The sequence below is a fragment of the Sminthopsis crassicaudata genome, chromosome 2 (assembly GCF_048593235.1).
Source record: "Sminthopsis crassicaudata isolate SCR6 chromosome 2, ASM4859323v1, whole genome shotgun sequence".
NCBI lineage: Eukaryota > Metazoa > Chordata > Mammalia > Dasyuromorphia > Dasyuridae > Sminthopsis > Sminthopsis crassicaudata.
Window position 1 is genome coordinate 354,260,377 of NC_133618.1, and position 21,812 is coordinate 354,282,188.

Sequence of the window (21,812 nt, forward strand, 5' to 3'; positions counted from 1 at the left end):
GGCCAATGGGGCATTCAGTATTGTTAGGTAGGCTATTAGTATCCTTAAGGCAGCCTACAGATGAGACCTGATACATTTTTTGCAAAAGCCCCATTCCCAAACGTCACCATCTCCACCCTGGATAACAGCCCACTTTTAATCTGCTCCTAAGATTTGTTTCCTCTAGGCCTCAAACTACGGAACTTCTAACTACTCCTTCATCCTGAAGAAACACTCCACATCTCCTGGCCTGAGCTGCTGCAATCTTTAGTTCTTGCACTTCCCCTCCTGGCCTGAACCCCCAGTGAACTTAGGGACATCTCTATGACCCATGTCAGCTTGAAACAGCTACTGAAGATGAGACTGTCCTATTACCCCAATAAATTTGGATCTGGTGGACTGCTTGAGGGGAGAAAATGATGTAAACTTACATCTTTTGGGGGGCCAGGAAACTGGATCCCCTTGGAGAGTTCCCAGGCCCTGGGAAAAGCCTGCAAACTTCCAGTTATTCAAGTGGAGATCTCTGTATGATGGTCCTCTATTGAGTAGCCAAGACATCTCCCAGCCCCAGGCCAAGATGTATCTCATAATCACACAATTTGTCAATGCATCTCTGCCAAATTCCTAATGAGAAGTTTTGCCTGCTAAGAAAGCTTCCTTCTTAGTGAAGAATAAAATTCCCTTTTTACCCCACAGATTTCAGGTTTGCAAATTCTTTCACATTGGACATTCCCCACCCCAATTCTCCCACCTCTTCACTACCACTAACTTCATCATTTGCCCCTCATCAGTACTAAGTAGAGAGAAAAGTCAGAATTTCATGAATATATCAAAGGGATGATTCCTGCCTCTCAGGTTTCCTCTTCTGACTCCAAAGAACAAGAAAGAAACTCTGAACTATCTACAGAGTTGGGGGTAGCTGGAATGAATTATGTTTCCCCCCAATTGGCTACAAATTCATGTACAAATTCATGTACAAATTCAATACAAATTCATGGCTTCCTGGTAAACCTGTGCCTGGAACTGTACTGCCTCCCACTTGTTTCTAAATTTCTTTGGCACAATGCCTTGTGAAATATTAAAAGGCAGCTAGAATCTTCCCCTACCCAGGCACCTGAGAAGTATTGGGGCACTATCATAGCAATGAGTGGCCAAAGCAGATAGGCCAAAATGGAAAGTCACTTTTCAGGGAAAGAGATTTCTAGAAAGAAACATTAAGCACAGTAATTGAGCACATAAGCTCAATGGAAGTAAACAGTAATTAGTTAATTAATTGACAAGAATTTTGTTAAATAGGTGCTGCAAGGCCTGGGCACTAGGATTCAAGTACAAGGAATTAATCAATCCTATTTACAGGGAGCTTAATTCCAAGGAGGAAGACTGAATAATTAGTAACCCTCAAAGAAAAGGAACAAGAATTGGACTTGTGACTACAGTGGTACAGGGAACTTTCAGATGAGGAAACTTCTTTCTGCCATTCCAATGACAGATCTTGCTCCTTCTCTGCAATTTAAGAGTCTTAAAGAGTTCTTTGAGGTTGAGTTTTTCAGGGACACAGAGTCAGGATGTATCAGAGATGAACTTGTTTTTCCAGCTTTGAGGCTATAAACACTGAAAAAAGAGGGCTTGGGTTGAAGTTCTTTCTATCTCTATTACTTATTTCCTGTGTGGCTTTGGGTAAGATACAGAATCCTTGGGCCGTAGTTGCTCATCTAAGTTAGGCTCCTAGACTGCTTCCAGTTCTAGATCTCACGAAGAAACTGAAGATGTTTCAACAAGACTTAAATGATTATACTAGTAGTGATAAGCTACTGTATTCAATTGTAAACATTTTTTCATTCTTTATTGCTTAGCATTCCTTCACCAATAAAACTACCTGTTTCATAACTGATTTATGCTCTCCCTTCTTTGGGAGAAGATCATAGATTAGAGCCAAAAGAGAATTTGCTCCTGAGGACTCTGAGGTGAGATGGAAAAGAAGTATTGAAGAACCTAATTATCATACTGAGAAAACCAGCAACAATGGATGAATACTTCGGCAAACTTCTAGAGATTGGCTCTGGATGCCAGATTCTATGGCCTTTGCCAAACTGTACCTGGCAAGCCATGGTGCTAAACTAGACAGGAATTACAAATTCTGAGATTCCCAGGGGAAACTCTGAGAGGCGGCAAATGACCCAAAGACATGTTTTTCATTTGTTTTGCTTTTTTATTCAATAAGCTCCTTAGATTGAGTCTAGTTTCAGAAACCTAGAGTTCAGGCTATAGGTTCCACAAATGTTAGCTAAATTTAAATATGTAGGCACAGAATTTCAACACTCTGCTTCTACCTGGGTCAACTATTATTGGCAAGTTAACATTTAGACCAAATTTTGATCATTTAGATAAAATATTTGAAATAATTGGCCTAAAGTACATATGTCTAAGAAAGACAGATACTCCAGATGGACAATTGGCAACATTCAGAATAGAACAGATCAAACTGGATTGTATTTGGGAAACTGTAACGTGCTCTCCTGGCAGTTACAATTACTAGCTTAATAACCGGTAGCGCACTCAAGAACAGCCACGTGTAATCTTAAAAGTCTTTATTATACCTACTCACATAATGCCCTAACTGATGCCCTGACTTGTTGGTTCCCGAGTGAACACCTGGTCAGAAGACCCACGTGTTCACTATCAAAACCCTTACCTCTTTTGGCTTTCCATCTTGGTTTGGCCACCCAGGCTAGGAAGCCAGGGTGAAGAGCGTCAGATTAAAGAGAGCGATTGCTGCCTGCAGTGGGCTTACATAGGGCCTGTGAGGTCACACACACAGCCAATCAGCGAGAGAGTCACCCATTACGAAGCTATCTCAATATGGCCAGGATCCCGCCCAAGGGCAGTCCTAATATCCACAGAAATTACTTCCGGGCCTCAATCTCCCGATTTGCTGTGGCACCCATTTAAAGGCCCCTTACAGGAAACTGACACACTAAATCTCCCAGAAGCATGTTTTTTGATCCAGACTTCTATCTCACAACATGACACCATTATCAGAACCACGTTTCCTTTCCATCATCTATTTAAATGTTGTCTTTCCCCCATCATGAACATCTTGAGACTTGGAGCTGTTTTGTTGATATTTGTAACGCCAGTTCTCAGCCCTGTACTGGACACAAAGTATTTAATACATAATTATATAATACTTAATATAAAATAATATATATTTAATAATATACTTAATTTCTCTATATACATATATGTGTTAATATATGTGTACACGTATATTTGTACACATATATGTATATATAAAGAAAGAGATTAAATTCACTGAGATCATACATCTATTGAGGTAACTGCTTTGCTGCTTCTACAATGCAATTATAATCTGCTTCTTTACCCTCCATACTGAACATACAAAAAAAAAAAAAAAAGAAAAAAAAAAAAGAAAACCTTTATCCTAAACATACATGGTCTAATAAAACAAATTCTTATCTTATCTTATCTTATGTTTGTTGCTTTCTACTTCTTCATCTTTCAGGGAAGAGGTAAATGGAATGTTACATCTTCAATTCTTTGGATTCATGGTTTATGATTGAAATGATCACAGTTCTAAAGGCTTCAATGGTGTTTTTCTCTCTCGTGTTGTGCCATTGTATAAATTATTGATTAGTTTTTGACCACTTTACTGTTCATAAGATTCATACAGGCTTTCCTAGTGTCTTCTAAATTTGTCAATTTTCTCATTTTCTTAAGGGGCAACATAGAGTATAATTTGTTTAGCCATTCACAAATAGGAGAACACCTCTCCTGCTTCTGCCCCAGTTTCCAGTTTTGAGTTACAAAAAAAATTTTGCTTTATTTTTGAACATATGTGTGTGTATATCTTTTTACTTTAGCTTTGATCTATGTCCTATACTATAGGATAAAATAAGTAGTGATATAGCTGAATCAAAAGTCAAGGGTTAGTGACATTTTTAGCAAATTTCTAAACTGCTTTCCAGAATAACAAGACCAATTTAACAGGTAAATCAAGAGGACACTAATATGCTAGTTTTCTTGCAGTTGCTCCAACATTTATTATTTTCCTCTTTTGTCACCTTGGTAAGTCTCATGGGTATGAAGTTGAACTTAAAAGTTGCTTAATACCTTTACCAGAGAAATTTGCTGTAAAGATTTCATTTTTAAAAATATATTTTTTAAAAATATGGCATTTTCTTGCTTTGTTTTATTTGGGGTCCTTTAGCTCTGCATAGATATGCACTGAGATCTATATATCCAAGCAAAATCATTAAAGTTCCAAACTCTTATTAAAATCTATATATAGTCAGTCAATAAACATTTATTTAAAAACCTAGTATGTACTAGACACTGAGCTAAGCACTGGGCTTAGAAGGAGAAGTAAAAGACAGTCCCTGCTCTCATGGAGCTCACAGCCAAAATAGGGGAGAAGGAGGAATAAGAAGGCATAAGAAGAGAGTAAAGGTGAAGGGGTAGGTTATGTCAAATAGAAAGATGACATAATTAGATGTGAACTTTAGGAAAATCATTTTGATTGGAGTGAGGAAGAAACTTGTGACAGGCATACCAATCAGAAAGTTACTTACTGCATAGTCCAATAGTTCAGGCATGAGGTGATAAGAGCTTGCCACCATCAGAGGTAGTGGCAATATCAGAGAAGTGGGGTAACATGAGATAAGCGTTATGAAGGTAAAATGGACAGGCTTTGGTTACACATTGGATAGGGTGGGGTGGGGAGGATGATAAAAGAGATTAAGGAATCAAAGATGACAAATTTCAAGCCTTGTTGAGTGGGATGGTTGTGTTACCTTGAACAGTAAAAGGTTGAAAGGAGAAAAGATTTGAAGATAAAAATAATGAGTTCTGTTTTAGACATGTTGAATTTAAGACATACATTTAAAACATACAGATATACAGCTTTCAATGTCCAATAACCAGTGGGAGATGAAAGATGGGAAATCAGCAGATTAGAGCTGTATAAATCATTTTGAGAATCATTAATAGAGAGATCATAATTGAATTCATAGAAAGGATAAGATTTCCAAAAGAAATAGCATAGAGGAAGAAGAGAAGCAGTTCCAAGATAAAAATCCTGTGGACATATTAGGTTAATGGGTATTACCTAAAGTAATATCCAGTCAAAGAAATTGAGTAGTAGAATGAGGAAAGGAGAAGACATGTATCAGGGTAATGGTTTAAAAGAACACTAAATAGCTGAGTATGGGAAGTATGGGGTTAAAAGGCAGAGAGGTAAAATGACAACAGACATATCAGGGAATTTCAGAGTTCATGAACATTGAAGTGGTACATTTACGTGATAGATTGGCAAGACCAAATGTATGCTCATTTTTGTGTGTGACCGAGGTAGAGTGGAAGAGTGGAGTACATCATGTGAAATAAATTGAAAATGATAATGTTAGTATATTTGAAGAACCATCAAATATGTATTTTAAACCCCTTAGTATGAATGCAGGAGTTAGAGAAGCAAGAAATAATGAGAATCGTGCACTAGGCTCACTGAAGAAACAAGGAGAGGGATCCTGGAGTTTGGCAAACCAGGATTTTCATTAGGTAATGGACATATATTGGATGGGGGGGGGGATCATGGATGGTTTATGGAAGCATGAAAAAGTGAACCTCAAAGAAGAAAGCTTACTTATTAAGTGATAGTGGTAGAGGGAGAAACTGAATGTGACTGAGTATTCCAACTTCCCATCACCTTGATGAATCAGAAAGAATGAGTGAAAAGTGCAACCCGTGCAAAAAAGGAAGGCTGTGTGTCATGAGAAGTAGTTAAGTATCAGTAAGTCAGAAATGGGAATTGCAGGAATGGAAACAAGTTTATTGCCTATGGAGCAGACATTTCTGGTAGTATTTAGGGTGGGACACTGAGATGGGAAAGGGTGGGTTAAACAGAATTAGAAATACAGGATCAAGCAATAGGTGAAGAGAAAGGAATCTGAGAACCAGGAATTCATAATCCCTTGAAGGAGATGGGGGGAGGGGGGAGGGAAGGGAAGGAGGAGTTGGTAATCATTGAATTTGTTTAGATTTTCATAAGGATTTGGCTTTGACAAGTGTGGTATCTTCTCAGGGACTTAAGCAGTTAAGCTTTGGGAGCTAAAGAAATGGTGATGCTCCTTTCCATAAAACAAGAAACTTAAGGCATCCAGTTTGGAAATTTGAGGGAATGTTCTCTTTTTATTTTCCTGGAAGGGAGCAGTCTGGTGCTTGATGGAAGGGTGTTCTTCCTCTTCCTGAAGGAGGTTAAGAAACATGGTCCGATGGAATGGCATCCTCTCAAGGCAGGAGACTAATGTTCAATGGAACAACGTTCCTCTTCATCTCAGTGAAACCAGACAAAGAGAAACCATAGCATGTTCTTACTTTACCTCAAAGGTAGCAGACTATATAATAGAATACTATATTTAGAACATGTGAAAAGATGTGATATCTCTTGTGTATCACATACATGTGTGTATGTGTTTCTTCTGAGCCTCACCAATAAAGCTCCGAGGCAAGTATTTTTTTTCAAACTGAGGCAACTGAAACTCATAAAAATTGAGTAACTTGTACGGTTACACAATTTCAGACATCACATGAAATCGGTTAAGTCCTAATTCCCCGTCTAGGATTCTACGCATTATGCTACGTTGCTTCCAGTGCCCGGCGGACGTAGCCATTGGCATCCATTCAGCAGCCACCGAAGTCCCCTCCAGGGCAGGCACGAGTTTCTCTCGGACGTGTAAGAGCAAGCCCTCAGAGCATGCTTTACAAGGAGCTGAACAACGAGTCCACGCGTTCCTGTCAGAATCCGACTACTAGGTGTACACGCGCCTTCAACCGCCTACGAATCTTAAAACCAGGAGAGCGGGAACTGCATCTACCTCGTACCCTCCCCTACGCCCTCAGGATTTGAAGTCGGGAGACTCCCCCGCCTCCCAACTCTAGGTTCTCAACCAGTCAGAGGCCGAGGCGGCGCAGCGGTCACCATGGTTACTCTTTGTGGGAGGTGAATGGCGGAGGCAGTGGCAGGGACCGTCACTCAGAGGCTGGCTCCGCCCTCGAGATCCTCCCTCCTGGTCACTCCTCCTCTTTCCTTCCTCGAGGACCCCGCCTTACTTTCCTTCCCTGGGCGCTGTAAGGAGTCTGAACTGGATCGTCTTTGGAGCTCAAGCTGTGAGTAAACTGGGGCACCCGAATCGGAGCCCGGAGCCGGAACGGCGGCCGAGGCAGCTTCAGGTGAGCTCGGCCTCAGCGGGGGCAGGAAGCTCCGCCCCGGGTTGGGTGTGTATACGGGGTCGGGGGTTATGGGGCACCCCGGTATTGGGGACTGCAGCTACCGGAGGGGGCGGAGGCCTGTCCTGGAAATCAAAATGGCTTCCGCGGCTCGGCTCCCCCTCCCCCGCGGCCTCCTCTTGCCCTTCCTCTCCCCCATTTCTCTTAAGCCCTTTCCGTCCTGGCTCTAGAACTCGGGGCGGGAAGCCCGGCACTTCGTAAGAGGCTTTTTTGTGACCTGGCCCCGAGCCGCCAACCTTGCCGGCACGAAGACGCCCGACCCGAACGGATCCTGCGGCCTTTCCCGCCCGCGCTCTCACGGTCCTTGCCCCTCCGGGCCTGGGGACAGGCACGGCCGGAGTTGAGGCGACGGTCGCGGCCCAGCCCTTTCCCTGGCTAATCCCCCTATTTCTTTTTCTTTTTTTTTTTTTTTCTTTTTCCTACTTGCTTGTAGATTTCTCTCATCTCGTCACCCTTTCCCATACTTCTTTATTGCCCCCCTCTCCCATATATATACGTATGTGTAGCCCACCTCCCGAGCAAAGAAGGCCCCTCCTCGTAGCAGAGGCACTCGTACTGCCGCGCCAGTTTCAAATGGATCCCCGGGGCCGCCTCCGCGGCAGAACAAACTTCCCGCTGTGGAGGAGGAAACGTACTTTGAGTAATGGAAAATCACTTCTACCAACCATTGTTAACTCCAGAGCTGCTGGTGACATCTTAAATCTCTAGTGCAAAGGTCGAGTTGGTTTATTAGAGTTGCCAGGTTTCTTCCCAAAATGCAATAAATTATTTGTGGAAATACATGATTGAGGGGAGGAGGGCGTTCTAGTTTATAATTGGAGGGGATGGGGAGGGTAATGGGGATGGGTGGTGGTGGAGGAGGAGGAGGTGGAGGGGTGTGTAGGTGATGGTGGGTGGGAGTGAGAGTTTGGGTGCCCTAGGTGGTTGGTTTTATTTCATTTGTTGGCCCTTCCCAGGTTCCCCAACCCCATTTAGATTTCTCAGCAATCATAGCTGACATTTATATTAGCCTTTAAAATTGCAAGAAGGAAAGGTTTTAAAAAGTTATATTGCTAATCTCACATTCTAGGTGCCTCAGGCAAAATCCTGGTATATTTCACCAATTTCTCAGTCCTACAATTAATTTTATTTATTGGCACAGGAGTTTTTACCTATATTTGGTCAAAGGAAAGATATTAGTATCATTTCTTGTGAAGTCAATATTATATAATTTTAGCTCTTTTTAAAGTTCCTCACAACTGCTTTCTGTGAGTAAAGGAGGTGGTAAGAAAGCTGAAGCCCTTTGTCCATTGTCTCAGATGGACTAAGGAAAGAGATTGTTCCTATGTGGTCCTTTGTATCTAATTGGGACCACAAATAGAAAGGCTTACTTCTAAGGATAAGATGATAGTTTATTCAAAATACTCTAATACTTAGTCCCTGCTGAAACTGGAAGAAAATGGACCAATCCTAAAACTTGTTTTATGTGAAACTGGGGTCATATGAGACTTGGATTTTAAACATTGTGACTTGTGTGTCTTTCCTACTAATCTTAACATTCATCTCAAAATGCTACTATATAAGTTTTCTTTCTTGAATTCCTTGCAGTGGGAGAAATGGGTAGATGTATATACAATGGGAAACTTGAATTTAATCTTAACTTAGCAAAACCTCACATGTTGGATTGTTGACTCTTTAATTTAGCCACTTTTTAAAAAGTATTACAAGTGATACATCTTACTTTATAGAGAATGGTGATCAACCATGAAACATTTTAGCAAAAGGCACGCTTCTTTGTGGCTTGCTTTCAGATGCTGACATGGTGAGTGTTCAGTTTGAGTTTTTAAATTTTGTTTCTAAAAAATTATTGAAATTTTATGGAAAAGTTGTAGTTCTCCTTCCCCATCCTACAGTAGGAAGCAATTGCACTGTTAGTATTGTGTCAGTATAATCTGGAAGCACAAAGATTCCACCATGAGTGGCTGAAAAACCTGGTGCTTTGTACCTACTACTTCCCTTTCAGTCTTGTTTAAGCTGACCAGTCAAATGGAGACTGACAACAGGGAGGGAAATAGGATGTGGGAAGAGGACAGTTCTCACAAACATTTACTGGTAAGTAAAATTTATCTTTATTGGTTTCCACTTAACTTGTCCTATTGTAGTAACATGTAGAAATAGCAATTAGTGAGAGTAGGAAATTTTCCAGAAAAATGGCAGACAGGTAAAATTTCCCAGTGCTTTTGTGACTAAAATGAAAGACTTAAAGTGGAAATCAATCTATTGTATCTCAGAGAAGTATTAGATGTTTTGGAAGTATTAGAAATTTTCTAAGTATCACAACCAGTATAATTAGCATTTCCCCCCTCCTGGGTAAGTTATAAATTATCATACTTTAAAAAACAAGTTTAAAAAAAATAAATAAAAGAATACTCCTAGATGTGAAATTGCCAACTACTATTATAGGTCAGTAGTTTCTAGCAATTTTAAAGTCTTAGAAAGTACTGTGGGGTATTGAATAGATGATTTATTCAGTATTGTACAGCTAGTATGTAACAAAGGAAGTTAGGACCCAGTAACTTTCTAGGCCCGTAGAGTTCTCTATCCATTACACCACACTGCCTCTCAGTGGTTAAAAAAAAATGTTTTAATTAGTTATATTTTTTGTTTTGTATTTATTTTGCTGACAATTACTATCAATATTATAAGATTTAACATTTAGATCAGTAGATAAATCGAGGCATTTATTACATGAGCCTATCTTTGTGGGAGGAGTTGGGAGTTTTTTTTTTGTGTTTTTTTGTTTTGTTTTGTTTTGTTTTTTAATTCAGCTGCTGATTTTTCTTATTTTGAGAGAAGTGGTAAGTTTTGTAATTTTACAAATAATGGATTTGCCTCAACTTTCAGTAAAAATATGTATATTAAGTGGGGGTTCTGTCCCAGTCCTTATCAAATGGGTAAAAGGATTTTCATTTATTTTCTGGTAAGTAACCATTGATTGGATCTTTTACGACTCCATTATGATTTACCTGCAAAATTCAAATTCAAAAATAAAATACTGGTGTTTTAGTAATTGACCAAATCAAATTACTGGTGTTTTAGTAATCAACCATAATTAGTATAAATAATCCTAAAACTTTGTAGCTTTTGATTTGGAGCTTTTTAAAGTCATTTTTATTTAGATAATGATGGATGGCCAGCCTGTAACTATGGATCCTTTTTTAATAGCTAGTGATTGTTGTTTAGATTCTACTTATGAAGTAGATTTTTGGGAATAAAATACTATTTGATAAATAGTAATATGATATAATAATTGTAAAATGCTCATAATTTATAATTATGTGCCTGGTATATAATATGTGCAAAGCATTAGCTATTGACATAACCTCTTCATGGAGTTTGGGTAGAATGTGATAGAAAATAGTAAGGATTCATCAGAGCAAGGAATATAAGGCATTTCACATTATCTCCCTGTTTATATCCCTTTTGAATTTGTCATCATTTGCTAGTCCTCATACTGCTTTCCCCTCTATCCATCCTTCCCAGGCCTGTTTTACTTTCCACAAATAATCCTTGTTCCAAAGATAAAGCTTTCAATCCCACCACAATTATTATTTTTCTAAGTTGCCAGTTGCCTCATATAAATGTTGAGGAAGAAAGACAATCTGAACTAATTCATTCTGAAGTATATGGAAGAAAAATACTCAACTACCCCACCAGTACTAGATGATCATTTATTTCTAAAGATTGTTCTGATAGAATTTCAGACAATAACAAAAGTGAAAAGAAAATTTCCAGAAGCATTTAAAGAATTACCAAACTTTAAAGGATATATACATTGGGTCAGAGTACCAGATACTTTGCAACACAGTCTGCTTTTGTATTTGAGTTTTCCTAAAATGTACCTACATTTATATATAACCTTTGAATGCATAAATAATAGTGTATACTATATAGTATATATGCTACTTTGGGATTCATAGTATATTGGTACTTGGAATCATTTGATAGGTCTTTTAAGTTTTTAGTATATTGTTTAAATATACTTGCACATTTCATTTTTTAGTGTGCAAATACTGCTATATTTTTTAAAAATGAAGCACAGTACATAAAGCAAAAATAAATTTGTTATTATCACATTTTAAATTAAAGCAGTTATTGTTTTGATGAACATTTAAAAGAGTTTGGTATGTGGGGGATTGCATTTGTGTCAGTAAAACTAGGAGAAAGTTACATTTGAGTTTCTAGCAAGACTCCCTTTCAGTTATGGGATTCAGCTGCTATCAACACCTTTTGTCTTCAAATTACTTAGACAGCAATTAGGCAACCAATTTACTTAACTCAAAGCTAGGATAATAGCTATAATATGTACCTGGAATCAAAATTTTCTCACTGGTTTTGGTTTTTAACAGTTTCACAAGTACTTGAAGGAGGTAATCCAAAAGGAAAGGTCATAGAATTGCTTATTCTAAAACAGGTTATCAAGCTTCCTACCTTCATAACTCTTATTAGAGTCCAAATGAGCCCTGAACCAGATTAAAGTATAATTGAGAAGTGTTTTAACAAAATTAAAATGCAATTCAAAATTTGTAATTTTAAAAATCACTATGCCTCCTGCAAGGAATCCTTTCTATTTGAGTTTTTTATCGTTGTTTCTGAACTACTAGTCAACTATTAATTTTTAAATTGCTTCTTCATATTCCAAACTTTAGTGTTACTAAATATTTCTGATAATCATTAATTTAAAGAGTTTTAAAATTACAAATGGTGAATTTTTTGTTTTGTTTTGTTTTGTTAAGTAGGAGTTAATCTTTTAAGTATGCTTAGCAATCTGGAGGAAAGAGGAAAATGTTTATTTCCAAATCAAGAGAGAAGTTTTGGATGTGAAGCCAGAGTACTGGATTTGACTGATACTCTGTTATTGCCTATAGGCAATAATCATCCATCATAAACATCCCTTAGGTCATATAGAAATTCTAGTCTGCTTTCTTCTGTGGAAAATGAGGGAATTGGATATAACAGATTTTTTAACATACCAGATCTAAATCTGTGATCTTATGAAGTAGAATCTTTTTTAGAAAACAATGATTGTTGCCATAATGGGATTGTTGTTGGGGTTCCCCCCCCCTATTTTAAATGTGGTATTTCTATAAGTTTAAAGAGAAACAGTGTAACTTAGTTTGCACTGGCCTTGGTGTGTCTGACATATAGGGGTGGTATATCCTTTCAAAAATCACTTAACCTTTCAGGGCCCCACCAATTCTAGGACAGGCTGGAACACAGGTGTACTGATCTGCAGTCTGCAAATGATAAAAGATGAATAAAAAATAAAATGATTAGCCAGAAAATTCAGAACTTCTCAGCAGAATAAAAAAACCTATGTATTCATATACTAGGTATTTACTCTTAACAATGACAATTTTAAGAGGAAAACAGGCATTATGGTATACAACATGCATATACATACACAAAAAAATAGTTTTGTCCTCATCAATAATCTTTTTTGAAGGCTTTGTATTGGAATATTTTCTAAAATGATGTTTTTGCTTAAAATATTTTGGAGTTGGCTTCAAGTACTCTGGTATGTTACATTCTTACAGGTGGCAAATCCTTGTTCTTTGAATGTGGGTTAAATTTTTGGGACTAGCATAATTGGCTGGCTTTAGGGAATAAAGTGAGTGATTAAGCTGAACTAATACTATTGCTTTATTTTTGGTTGTCAATATCCATCATATTGGAAAGTATTGGAGTAAGTTAAGATTTTGACTCTTGCTAGTAATGTGACCATGGGATTCTAAGCTTCTGTTTCCTTATTGGTAAAATGATAATGATGATAATATTTGCAATTGCTAGTTACAGATTCTGTATGAAAAGCACTGTATGAAATCTTTAGACTTAATATATTTTAGAACTACATAAAATGCATTGTCTTATAACATATTTATATTATTATAGCTAATATTTATATAATAATGTGTCAGGCACTATGCCAAGTGCTTTACAATTATTATCTCAATTGGTCCTCAACAAACCTGGGAGGTAGATGCTGTTATTATCTTCATTTTATAGATGAGGAAACTGAAGCAAAGGGAGGTTAAATGATTTTCCCCAGGGTCATTTTGAAGCTAGACTTGAACTCTGACTCCAGGCCCAGTATTCTGTATAGCTGCTATTCCTTACTATAATGTAAGAAGACTGAATTTTCTTATGTGGCTTTTAAAAACTGGCTCTGTTAATAATTCCAAAAGAGAATTTGATATTTTAAAGTCGTCAAACTTCACCTGCTTCATATATAAAATTATAATAGTTGACATGTAATATTTTATCATTTTCAAAATGCTTTATACATTTTATCTTGTTTGACTCTCACAAGAGTCTTGTAAGGTATTTACAGTTGTTCTCATTTTATACTGCAGGTATACTCTTATTTTTTAAAATGAGAATGTTGAATTTTAGAAAGGTTATCACATACAGATCACGTATTGACATACAAGTCACATGTCATACGTGGGATTTTTATTCAGGTCTTCCTGACGTGAGTCCACTGTGCTTGTCGCTCCCTGTGGTGGCCTCAATTAGGTGATAAGAAGAAGTATTCTGTTACAAACAAGGGAGGAAAAAGAAATACAAAAAGTTCATGTGGTATATATACTAAGTGCTGGATTAAATAACTGAAAGTTAAAGATAAAAGTTGAATTCAAGACAAATCTTGTTAAAATGTAGAATGCTTTGGGATTTTTTGATTGTGTTTTTTTTTTGTGTGTGTGTGTGTCTGTCTGTCTGTCTGTTTTGAGTCAATTGGGATTGTTACTTGCCCAGGGTCACATATAACAGCTCATTTTTTCCAGAAGTCACATGGCTTTAGGAAAATACATATCTGTCCTTTTGTCATTTTTGAAAACTTAGCTTAGTACATACATTAGTAAGGTTGCAATAAAGGTATTTGTCCTTGCAGATCTTGTTGAACCTTAGTAAAGCAAATTGTTGACCAACAGATTTTTAGAAAGAAGATAGTTTTTCCCATAAGGAAAATAAGTAATGCTCTAGATTTTACTTTTTTTTTTTTTAATAAATTTTTTATTGACAGTATATATAAATGGGTAATTTTTTACATTATCCTTTGCACTCACTTCTGTTCCAACTTTTCCCTTCCCTTCCTCCACCCCGTCCCCTAGATGGCAGGCAGTCTTATACATGTTAAATATGTTATAGTATGCCCTAGATAAAATATGTGTACAGAACCTAACAGTTGTCTTGTTGCACAGGAAGAATTGTATTCAGAAGATTTTACTTTTTAAAATTAAAAATTGCCATGTGCACTTAGATTTTAAGGTAATGGATTTATATAGGTTGATTATCTAAAAAACATGCCATAAGTAGGTCTTCAGTGTAGTAATCAATCTATGTGTAGATACATAAATACTTAGGAGGTTTGTCATTTCATAGTCATTTTTTGCAAATACTGATTTGCAACCAAAATAATGCAGAATAGGTGGCAACAAGTAGCTTTTTTTGATTCATGGGGAAGAATTTATCATAATTTAAAACCACTCTTTGAGGGGGTGACATTTTTTTAAAGTGCCTTTGATAAACTGAAATTTTTATGACTTTCATAATCTGTGTAAATCTCTTGGAGAATTTAGCTATTGTACAATTTCAGTGTATCAGTGGATCTATGATAGTATTTTGGTTACTTACTCCATAGGGACAGCTGGCAACCTACCATGTCTTCTATTCATAATTCTAATCTTTTCTCCCATAAATCCTACCTACACTGCAGTTCTTTGTACAAAATGTTGTTGGTCTTTTCAATTATTTTCATATTTTATAGATATAATAGTGTCTTTTATTCCTCATTCTCACTGTATGATTAACCATTCTCCTTTTTTGATGATAGTAGTTTCTAGATGGAAGCATTAATTGCATTAGGTTTTTTCTTTTTAAAAATTTTTTTTGAAACTACATTAAAAAATTTATCAATGCTCAATGAAAGAACTTTTAAGTAATTGTGGGGGGAGATTTGAAGCCCCTGTACTTTAATAATTTTATTTCCATTCATAACTATTTTTATTAAAGAACTTTTAAGCTCTTTAAAGTATAAAGCAAAGGGGGGGGGGTTGTAAAGCAGTGAGCATGGGAAATATATCATGTTCTCAGATAATTAAAGGTAATTTGAAATGGGAAGTGTATATTTTTCCTATATTATTTAATAAAAAAAATTTTTAACAAAGATTTTAAAATTCAGCATGGAAGATGCAATATGCAGCTAGTGTTCTTTTGATTCATAGATTAGAAACACTTAGCATAACATTTTAAAATTCCTATATGATTCCTCAATTTGGAATTCAGCGAGAGAAAATAAAATTTTCTATTCATGCAGGAAAAAAGTTGTTCTTCATAGCTGGATTGGTAAGTGAGTTCTTAAAGCAATATTACCAACTTTATTAAAAATTCACCTATTTCTTGAATGATAAGGTAATTCTTGAGTAATGTGATTGATTTTATGAAAAAATGTTAGTAGCAGTATTAAAGAGAGATGGTTAAAAATATATGCTTAAAGATTTTTTACAAATATTAATATTCCCTGTTTCATTATATCTTGAATTTTAAAATAAATTAAAATTATTTTGAGGCATTTTTAATTATGTAATCCATTTTATTATATTTTTGAAGTGTTTATATAAAAAGTAAATACTTGATTAAATTCTATTCACATGTATATTATTCATGTTGCTAATATATTTTTGTGAGTTTTATGACATCCCTGAGATGTTACTGAACATTGGTTTGGAGAATTGACTTTTAAAGGCTATATCAAAGGCCTTTATTTTGTTGTTTGATGACCTGGTATCAAATATGTAAATTGATTGTATTGTAGAAATGGAGCTTTGAAGGAAATGATTTTCTAATATGATTTTAATACTTTGTAAAGAAAAAAATTGGATTTATTTTTTATAAGACATTTATCTTGTTAGTTTACACATTGTTAACTTGTTTATATAGGATGTTTCTTCATGGATTAATTGCATAGTAGCAAGCAAAACTTCTAAGGTAAGGAGAAGAGATCAAATGGTTTGGAGGGCTTATTTGTAGTTCTTTTTAGAGAAGATAGAAAAGCTGAAATCACTTGTGAAATCTTTTCTGGAGCTTAGTTTTAATATTTTATTTGTTTTTCTGTCCTTCCTGTAGTACTTACTCTTATTCCTTCAAACATTTATTGAATGCTTACTATGTGCAAAGTCCTGTGGAGAATACATAAATGAATCAGGCAAATTTCTGAACCTCACATGAAGAACTGGCCATAACTTTTTCAAAATGCAAATGACACATTATTAAATGCCTAGTTAATTTTGTCTCTTTCTACCAAGGTAGGTGTTGCATTGCCCCTTAAAGAATGTTTATTTAATTGTAATTGCCATAGAGAAAAGAAAGGGGCTTTTTAATAGTAGCAAGAATCAAACTACAATTTAAGCATTGTATTCCTATTGGGCATATTGGGCATATTGTTGTAGGGTTTCTAGGTAGAGTTGATAGTAACAAAATGAATAAAGATCCTTCAGGATAGAGAGCCTTTAAAATAATTATCCAATTTTCAAATTTGTGAAGTGTAGTATTTTACAGAGCAAAATAGTATAGTAAAAAAAACATTGATATTTAAGTCCGAGGATTTAGGTTCAGGATCTCGTTTGTTGCAACCTCTCTTGACTTCTGGCAACACATTTAATATTTCTGTCTTTTCAAAATAAAGGTTTGGATGAAATAATAACTCTCTGAGGGCTTTCTATCTCTAAATTCTATTCTTTAATCTTTGAAGTAGTATTTTGATTAAATTGAAAAGAAAAAACGATTGTTGACAAGAATATGGGAGGCAGTTAAACAAATTGGGAAGGTACTCTATACTAACAATTTTTTATATACACACACACAAAAAAATTTATGTGAGAATGGTTTTAACTTAACGGTTGGGACCAGAATGGTGTGGGAGAATCTCCCCCCCCCCCCTTAAAATCCTACAGTTGATATGAGAGTTTATTAGGAAGATGATCAGAAATCTAAACTCTTAATAGTTTGCAGTTTAATTATTTACAAAGATAAAAAAATAGAGTTTGAGAATTAATGGTGAATCACAACATGCTCATTCTTTAGTAAGAAACTTAGTTTGGTGGTCTGCAAAAGGTAGAATATTGTAACTGCCTAACAGTATGTGATAAATTAACTAAAAGATAATGCCATAGATGTTGACTCAAAATTCACTATCTGTGGGTGTTTAAAAGAAGCTTCTAAGACAGCCTAAATGTAAAGTCAGTTGTCAGAATTTTCATCATTACAGATTGGTTTTTGATTCACTGTAGTATATAAGCTTTAGTTTTTAAGTCATTATTTCCCTTTTTAAAATCCCGGTTTGTTTATATATATATATATATATATAAAATTGTCTACGCTTGGTGTTTTCATGAGTATTTGTAATACAATTTTCATGCTTTAAAATTCAGCACTAGTCGTCCTTTTAGTATTATATGAAAATAAAATGGCATTTCCTTAAATCTTTTAGTGTGAATGAGAGTGGCTACTTGGTGTAAGTGGATATTGTTGGAGTTGGAATAAGGAAGACCTGGGTTCAAATTCTGCCTCTGACAATCACCTCTGTGACCATGAAAAAGTCACTTAACTTGAGCCTTGAGCAACTCTAAGACTTAGCTATAGGTGGGTTGTGATGGTGGAAGAAGTTACAAGGCATGAATGTATTTACACTAGTTTTTTTTATTGTTTTTTAATTTTTAATGGCTTATACTTATTTACAAATAGGCGCAAATAACTTGTATTTTTGTGGTTTTTTTGTTTTTTAATTTCCATGTTAGATAACTGGAGGAATTGACATAGTAAGGATGTAGATGATAAAACTGAAGACATTGGCCTCTTGCCACTTCATTAAATATTTTGCATAGTACACTTTTTGTTAGAAATAGCTATGTAGGTTAAAACTTGTTTTTTGTTGTATCAACTTTCAGATCATAACAGTTTTTTTATACTTATTTGTGGTTTTAGATGTATTTGCATTAGGTTAAAATTAACAATCTCTAACAGGTTGTCCAAAAGTGACTTTTATTCCAGTAATTCCAAAATACAAAGTTCTTTTCAGAGCACATCTAAAAGCATAATACAGCCATGATTCTATATTTGCTTCAAGTATACACTATAAAAAAATCAACTGAGATTTATTTGCCCCATGTACACACGTAAGCATTAAGGAGAAAATGGAAATTTTGAAAATAATTCAGGAAAGCACCTGTCTTAAGTAGAATGGTAGATCTTTAATTTGGTTGTCTATATTTTCATCCAAACCTTTAAATACAAGTACTTTGTTTTGTTTTGGTTTGGTTTGGTTTGGTTTGGTTTGGTTTGGTTTTTTTGAGATTTAAATTTTATTTTGTTAAACATAAGTATACCTTTGACTTTTTCTCTGTGATATATTAAAAAACTGATTTTTAACCTAATTTGCCTGTTAAAAATTAAATTGATGTGCTTTAATTTTGTTCTGTTTAATAATTTATAATTTAATAATGTTCTATAATTGTTAAATTAACTGAAGTTAAATCTACTTAACTAATTCCTGAGAGGAATAGTTTAGTGTTATAATTAAATCTGTCACTGAATACCTAAGCTTTGGCTAAATGATATATATTCTGATAGTTTTTTTTTCTTAACACTAGACATTTTAAATTATGCTAAAATAACTTATTTGGTTTCAACAGGACACAATGTTTCCAAGAGGAATAAAGAGAAAATGTTTTGATGATGAAGAAGATATTGAAGGAACCTTGGCTGGTTTTAAGTCTGTTCCCTCATATAATCTTCAGCGGCAATCACTTTTAGACATGTCTCTGGTAAAGCTTCAATTGTGCCACATGCTTGTTGAACCTAATTTGTGTCGCTCGGTTCTTATAGCAAATACTGTAAGGCAGATACAAGAAGAAATGACCCAGGATGGAACTTTGCAGGTGATTAATGCTCAAAACACAGGACAGGCTTCTCTTGATCGCCTAGTATCATCAGATATCCTTTGTCGTTCAACAAAAGAACAGAATGAAGGAAAACTTGTTCCAAGTTATAGTAGTTTCTCAAGAGACTTTGAAAATACCCCATCACAAGATATTATTTCTGACCTGTCTACAGTTACATCAGTACAAGCTCCAAGAAACCCTCAAAGTAATGTTTGGGACATGGAGAACCCTCAAGAAAATAGGGGAAATTTTCAAAAGTCACTAGATCAAATATTTGAAACATTGGAGAACAAAAATCCTAATTCTGTAGAAGACTTATTTTCAGATGTTGATAATTCTTATTATGATCTTGATACAGTATTAACTGGAATGATGAACAACACAAAAATGGGACATTGTGATATGCTTGAGAGCTTTTCATCTCAGACAACTACAAATTCTAACTCAAATTGTAAATCTGATATAAATGAGCTTGACCATATTGTGGAAATCCTTGTTGAATCTTGAAATGGTTAAATACAAAGCTTGATTCTTTGAAGAAGTCAAGAACATTTGAAAGAAACAAGCCTTCAAATAGTTTACTATCAAATGTATATGATGTAATCTTCATAAAAGATAAAAAGCACCTCATTTTGTGAAATAGTGTTATCTTTAAGGCTAACATGCTCTAAGTTTACCTTTGACAATTTTGATTTATCCACTGAAATTTAAATACGTACTATAACAAATAGTTATAGTACATATGTAAGTAGGGTTTCAAGTTTTCCGAGGTTAGACTCTTAAAAGAGTACTTTTTCTTTCACAGTGCACATGGGGGGAAACTGGTACAATGGGTTCTTGAGTTTTCATTTAACTTTTTTTTTCAGGGCCTATACTTAAATTCCTAATTGTCTTGATTCTTTTACCTTCATTCTTTTTTTCAGCTATAGTCACCAGCCTTCAACTTTATTAGTCTGGATAGATTTTTTTTAATGTTTTCTATGTTTTTCCTCTTTAAAATATATTTTTGAAATTTTTTATACTTTTTATCAGTGTTTAGATTTTCCAGCTATTTTCCTAAAAGTATATTTTTACTATAAATGTTCTTTCTGCTGCTATTCCAATAACATTCTCATAGCATAAACATTTGGAATTGATATCTTTCTGTTAAAATTTTAAAGGGAATTTTGTTTTTCAGAGTGAGCTATATTATATGGTTCAATAACTGTAAATAATAAGAGGCTTTCAAATGTAAGAACTGTTGTCATAATCATGTAGTGCTTTATTAAAATTGAGAAACTTGTATTGTTTTTTATACTTGAGCATTGATAGAAAGGGGGAAAATGCTGATCATAGATTAAAGCCATGTTTCAAGTTAATTCTGAATTTAAATTATGTAGGATATTATTTATGTATATTTATATGTAAATGTCATCATAGTGAATCATCATTGAAGTTTAGAGTCAAATTTGTTTATGTGAGAAAACTCTTGCACTAATTAATAAGTAAAGTATTATTTGGGGCCCTTGAAATCTCTAGTGTGCTTTTTTTATCTTAAATTAGTATGTTTTACTCCTGTGTACATTTTTCTGTATAGTTGTTCTTCCTCTGAAAGACATTTCATAGATCTTACCTATTTTAAATAAGTACATTCGTTGTAGAGTGTATTTAATATGTCAAGGGACCATTTAGGGGGAAAGGGTAGTTTGAATATTATTGTTAAAATGAAAAAAGTCCAGTTTTACTGTTTTAATCTGTGCCTGGAATTTTTTTTTAAACTGTTTGTAGGTTGCTTGAAATAAAGAGATTTGTATACATTTGGCTATGGCACTTCATCAAATTTTGAATAAAATAAAGCTAAAATATGGGAGGGTGGAATAGCAGTAGCAAAAATAGATGTATTAAATGGAATATCCAGACTGATAAAAGTGCAATGAGAAAGAAAACCGTTGAGTCAGGGAAGGACTTTAAAAAAAAATTTTTTTTTTCCCCCCTCTTCTGAGGAGTCATAAATTCTAAAAATGTAGGATGATTGAGCTTGACATCCTAAGTCCCATTTTTCTGGGACTGGACAATACAAAGAAGTACCAGTGGTATAAATAAGTGAATGTCAAGACAACTTGAAATTCAAGTTTTGCCTCGTTAGTTGTTTGTCAACTCTGCTCCTGGGCAGTTTGTAATTCTCAAATTGCAAATAGATGTAAGTTTTCTCCCAGTTTCTTATAAATGACAGCCTTGAAGCTAACTCTTACCTCCTCCCTAGTCCTCTGCTTACTTCAGTATACACATTAGGGTAGAGAGAAGGACACATGCATTAAGGGATTAATTACTGTGTGCCTAAGATTGTGAAGTGCTTTATATTATTTCTTTAGGTTTTCACAATTCTGAGGGTAGGTGCTATTATGATTCCACTTTTACAGTTAAATTTCACTGGGCAAAACTGTCTTTTTAAATGCCATATTTTGAGACTGGTATCTGTAAACTTCATAGAAAATGGTAGCTTTTGTTCTCAAGTCTGAGGAAAAAGGAGTTATATCTGTATTTACAATAAGTTTCTGATTTCCAGTGGCTTTT

General features: G+C 35.1%; 2 protein-coding genes across 30 annotated transcripts in view; both read left to right on the plus strand.

Moving 5' to 3' along the window:
• Positions 1-7,096: 7,096 nt before the first annotated feature.
• Positions 7,097-21,059, plus strand: CDCA4 (cell division cycle associated 4). 29 transcript variants are annotated; one of them, XM_074290833.1, is made up of 6 exons: positions 7,115-7,224; positions 7,452-7,996; positions 9,009-9,082; positions 9,284-9,372; positions 16,261-16,308; positions 19,011-21,059. In XM_074290833.1, the coding sequence occupies exons 4-6, from the start codon at positions 9,307-9,309 to the stop codon at positions 19,764-19,766; spliced, it is 870 nt and encodes a 289-aa protein (XP_074146934.1). In that variant the 5' UTR covers positions 7,115-7,224; positions 7,452-7,996; positions 9,009-9,082; positions 9,284-9,306; the 3' UTR covers positions 19,767-21,059. The 29 variants fall into 29 exon arrangements, with proteins under 29 accessions (XP_074146936.1, XP_074146939.1, XP_074146957.1 ...); XM_074290846.1 differs by lacking the exon at positions 7,115-7,224 and adding exons at positions 15,638-15,666; positions 16,447-17,961 and having other exon boundaries at positions 7,290-7,996; positions 9,009-9,372; XM_074290848.1 differs by lacking the exon at positions 7,115-7,224 and adding exons at positions 15,638-15,666; positions 17,810-17,961 and having other exon boundaries at positions 7,290-7,996; positions 9,009-9,372.
• Positions 7,123-21,812, plus strand: part of KLHL3 (kelch like family member 3) — a 385,747-nt gene continuing 371,057 nt past the window's right edge. Inside the window, exon 1 of the mRNA XM_074290824.1 lies at positions 7,123-7,224. The gene's annotated coding sequence lies outside the window, so the exon portion shown is untranslated. The remainder of the gene's footprint in view (positions 7,225-21,812) is intronic.

Bases quoted from the DNA above. Each gene is read 5' to 3' on its own strand.
- CDCA4 (XM_074290831.1), top strand. From the start codon at position 15,583: ATGATTCCTCAATTTGGAATTCAGCGAGAGAAAATAAAATTTTCTATT. The intron at 15,667-16,260 runs GTAAGTGAGTTC...TTGTTTATATAG, and splicing joins TGTTCTTCATAGCTGGATTG to GATGTTTCTTCATGGATTAA. The intron at 16,309-19,010 runs GTAAGGAGAAGA...TGGTTTCAACAG, and splicing joins TAGCAAGCAAAACTTCTAAG to GACACAATGTTTCCAAGAGG.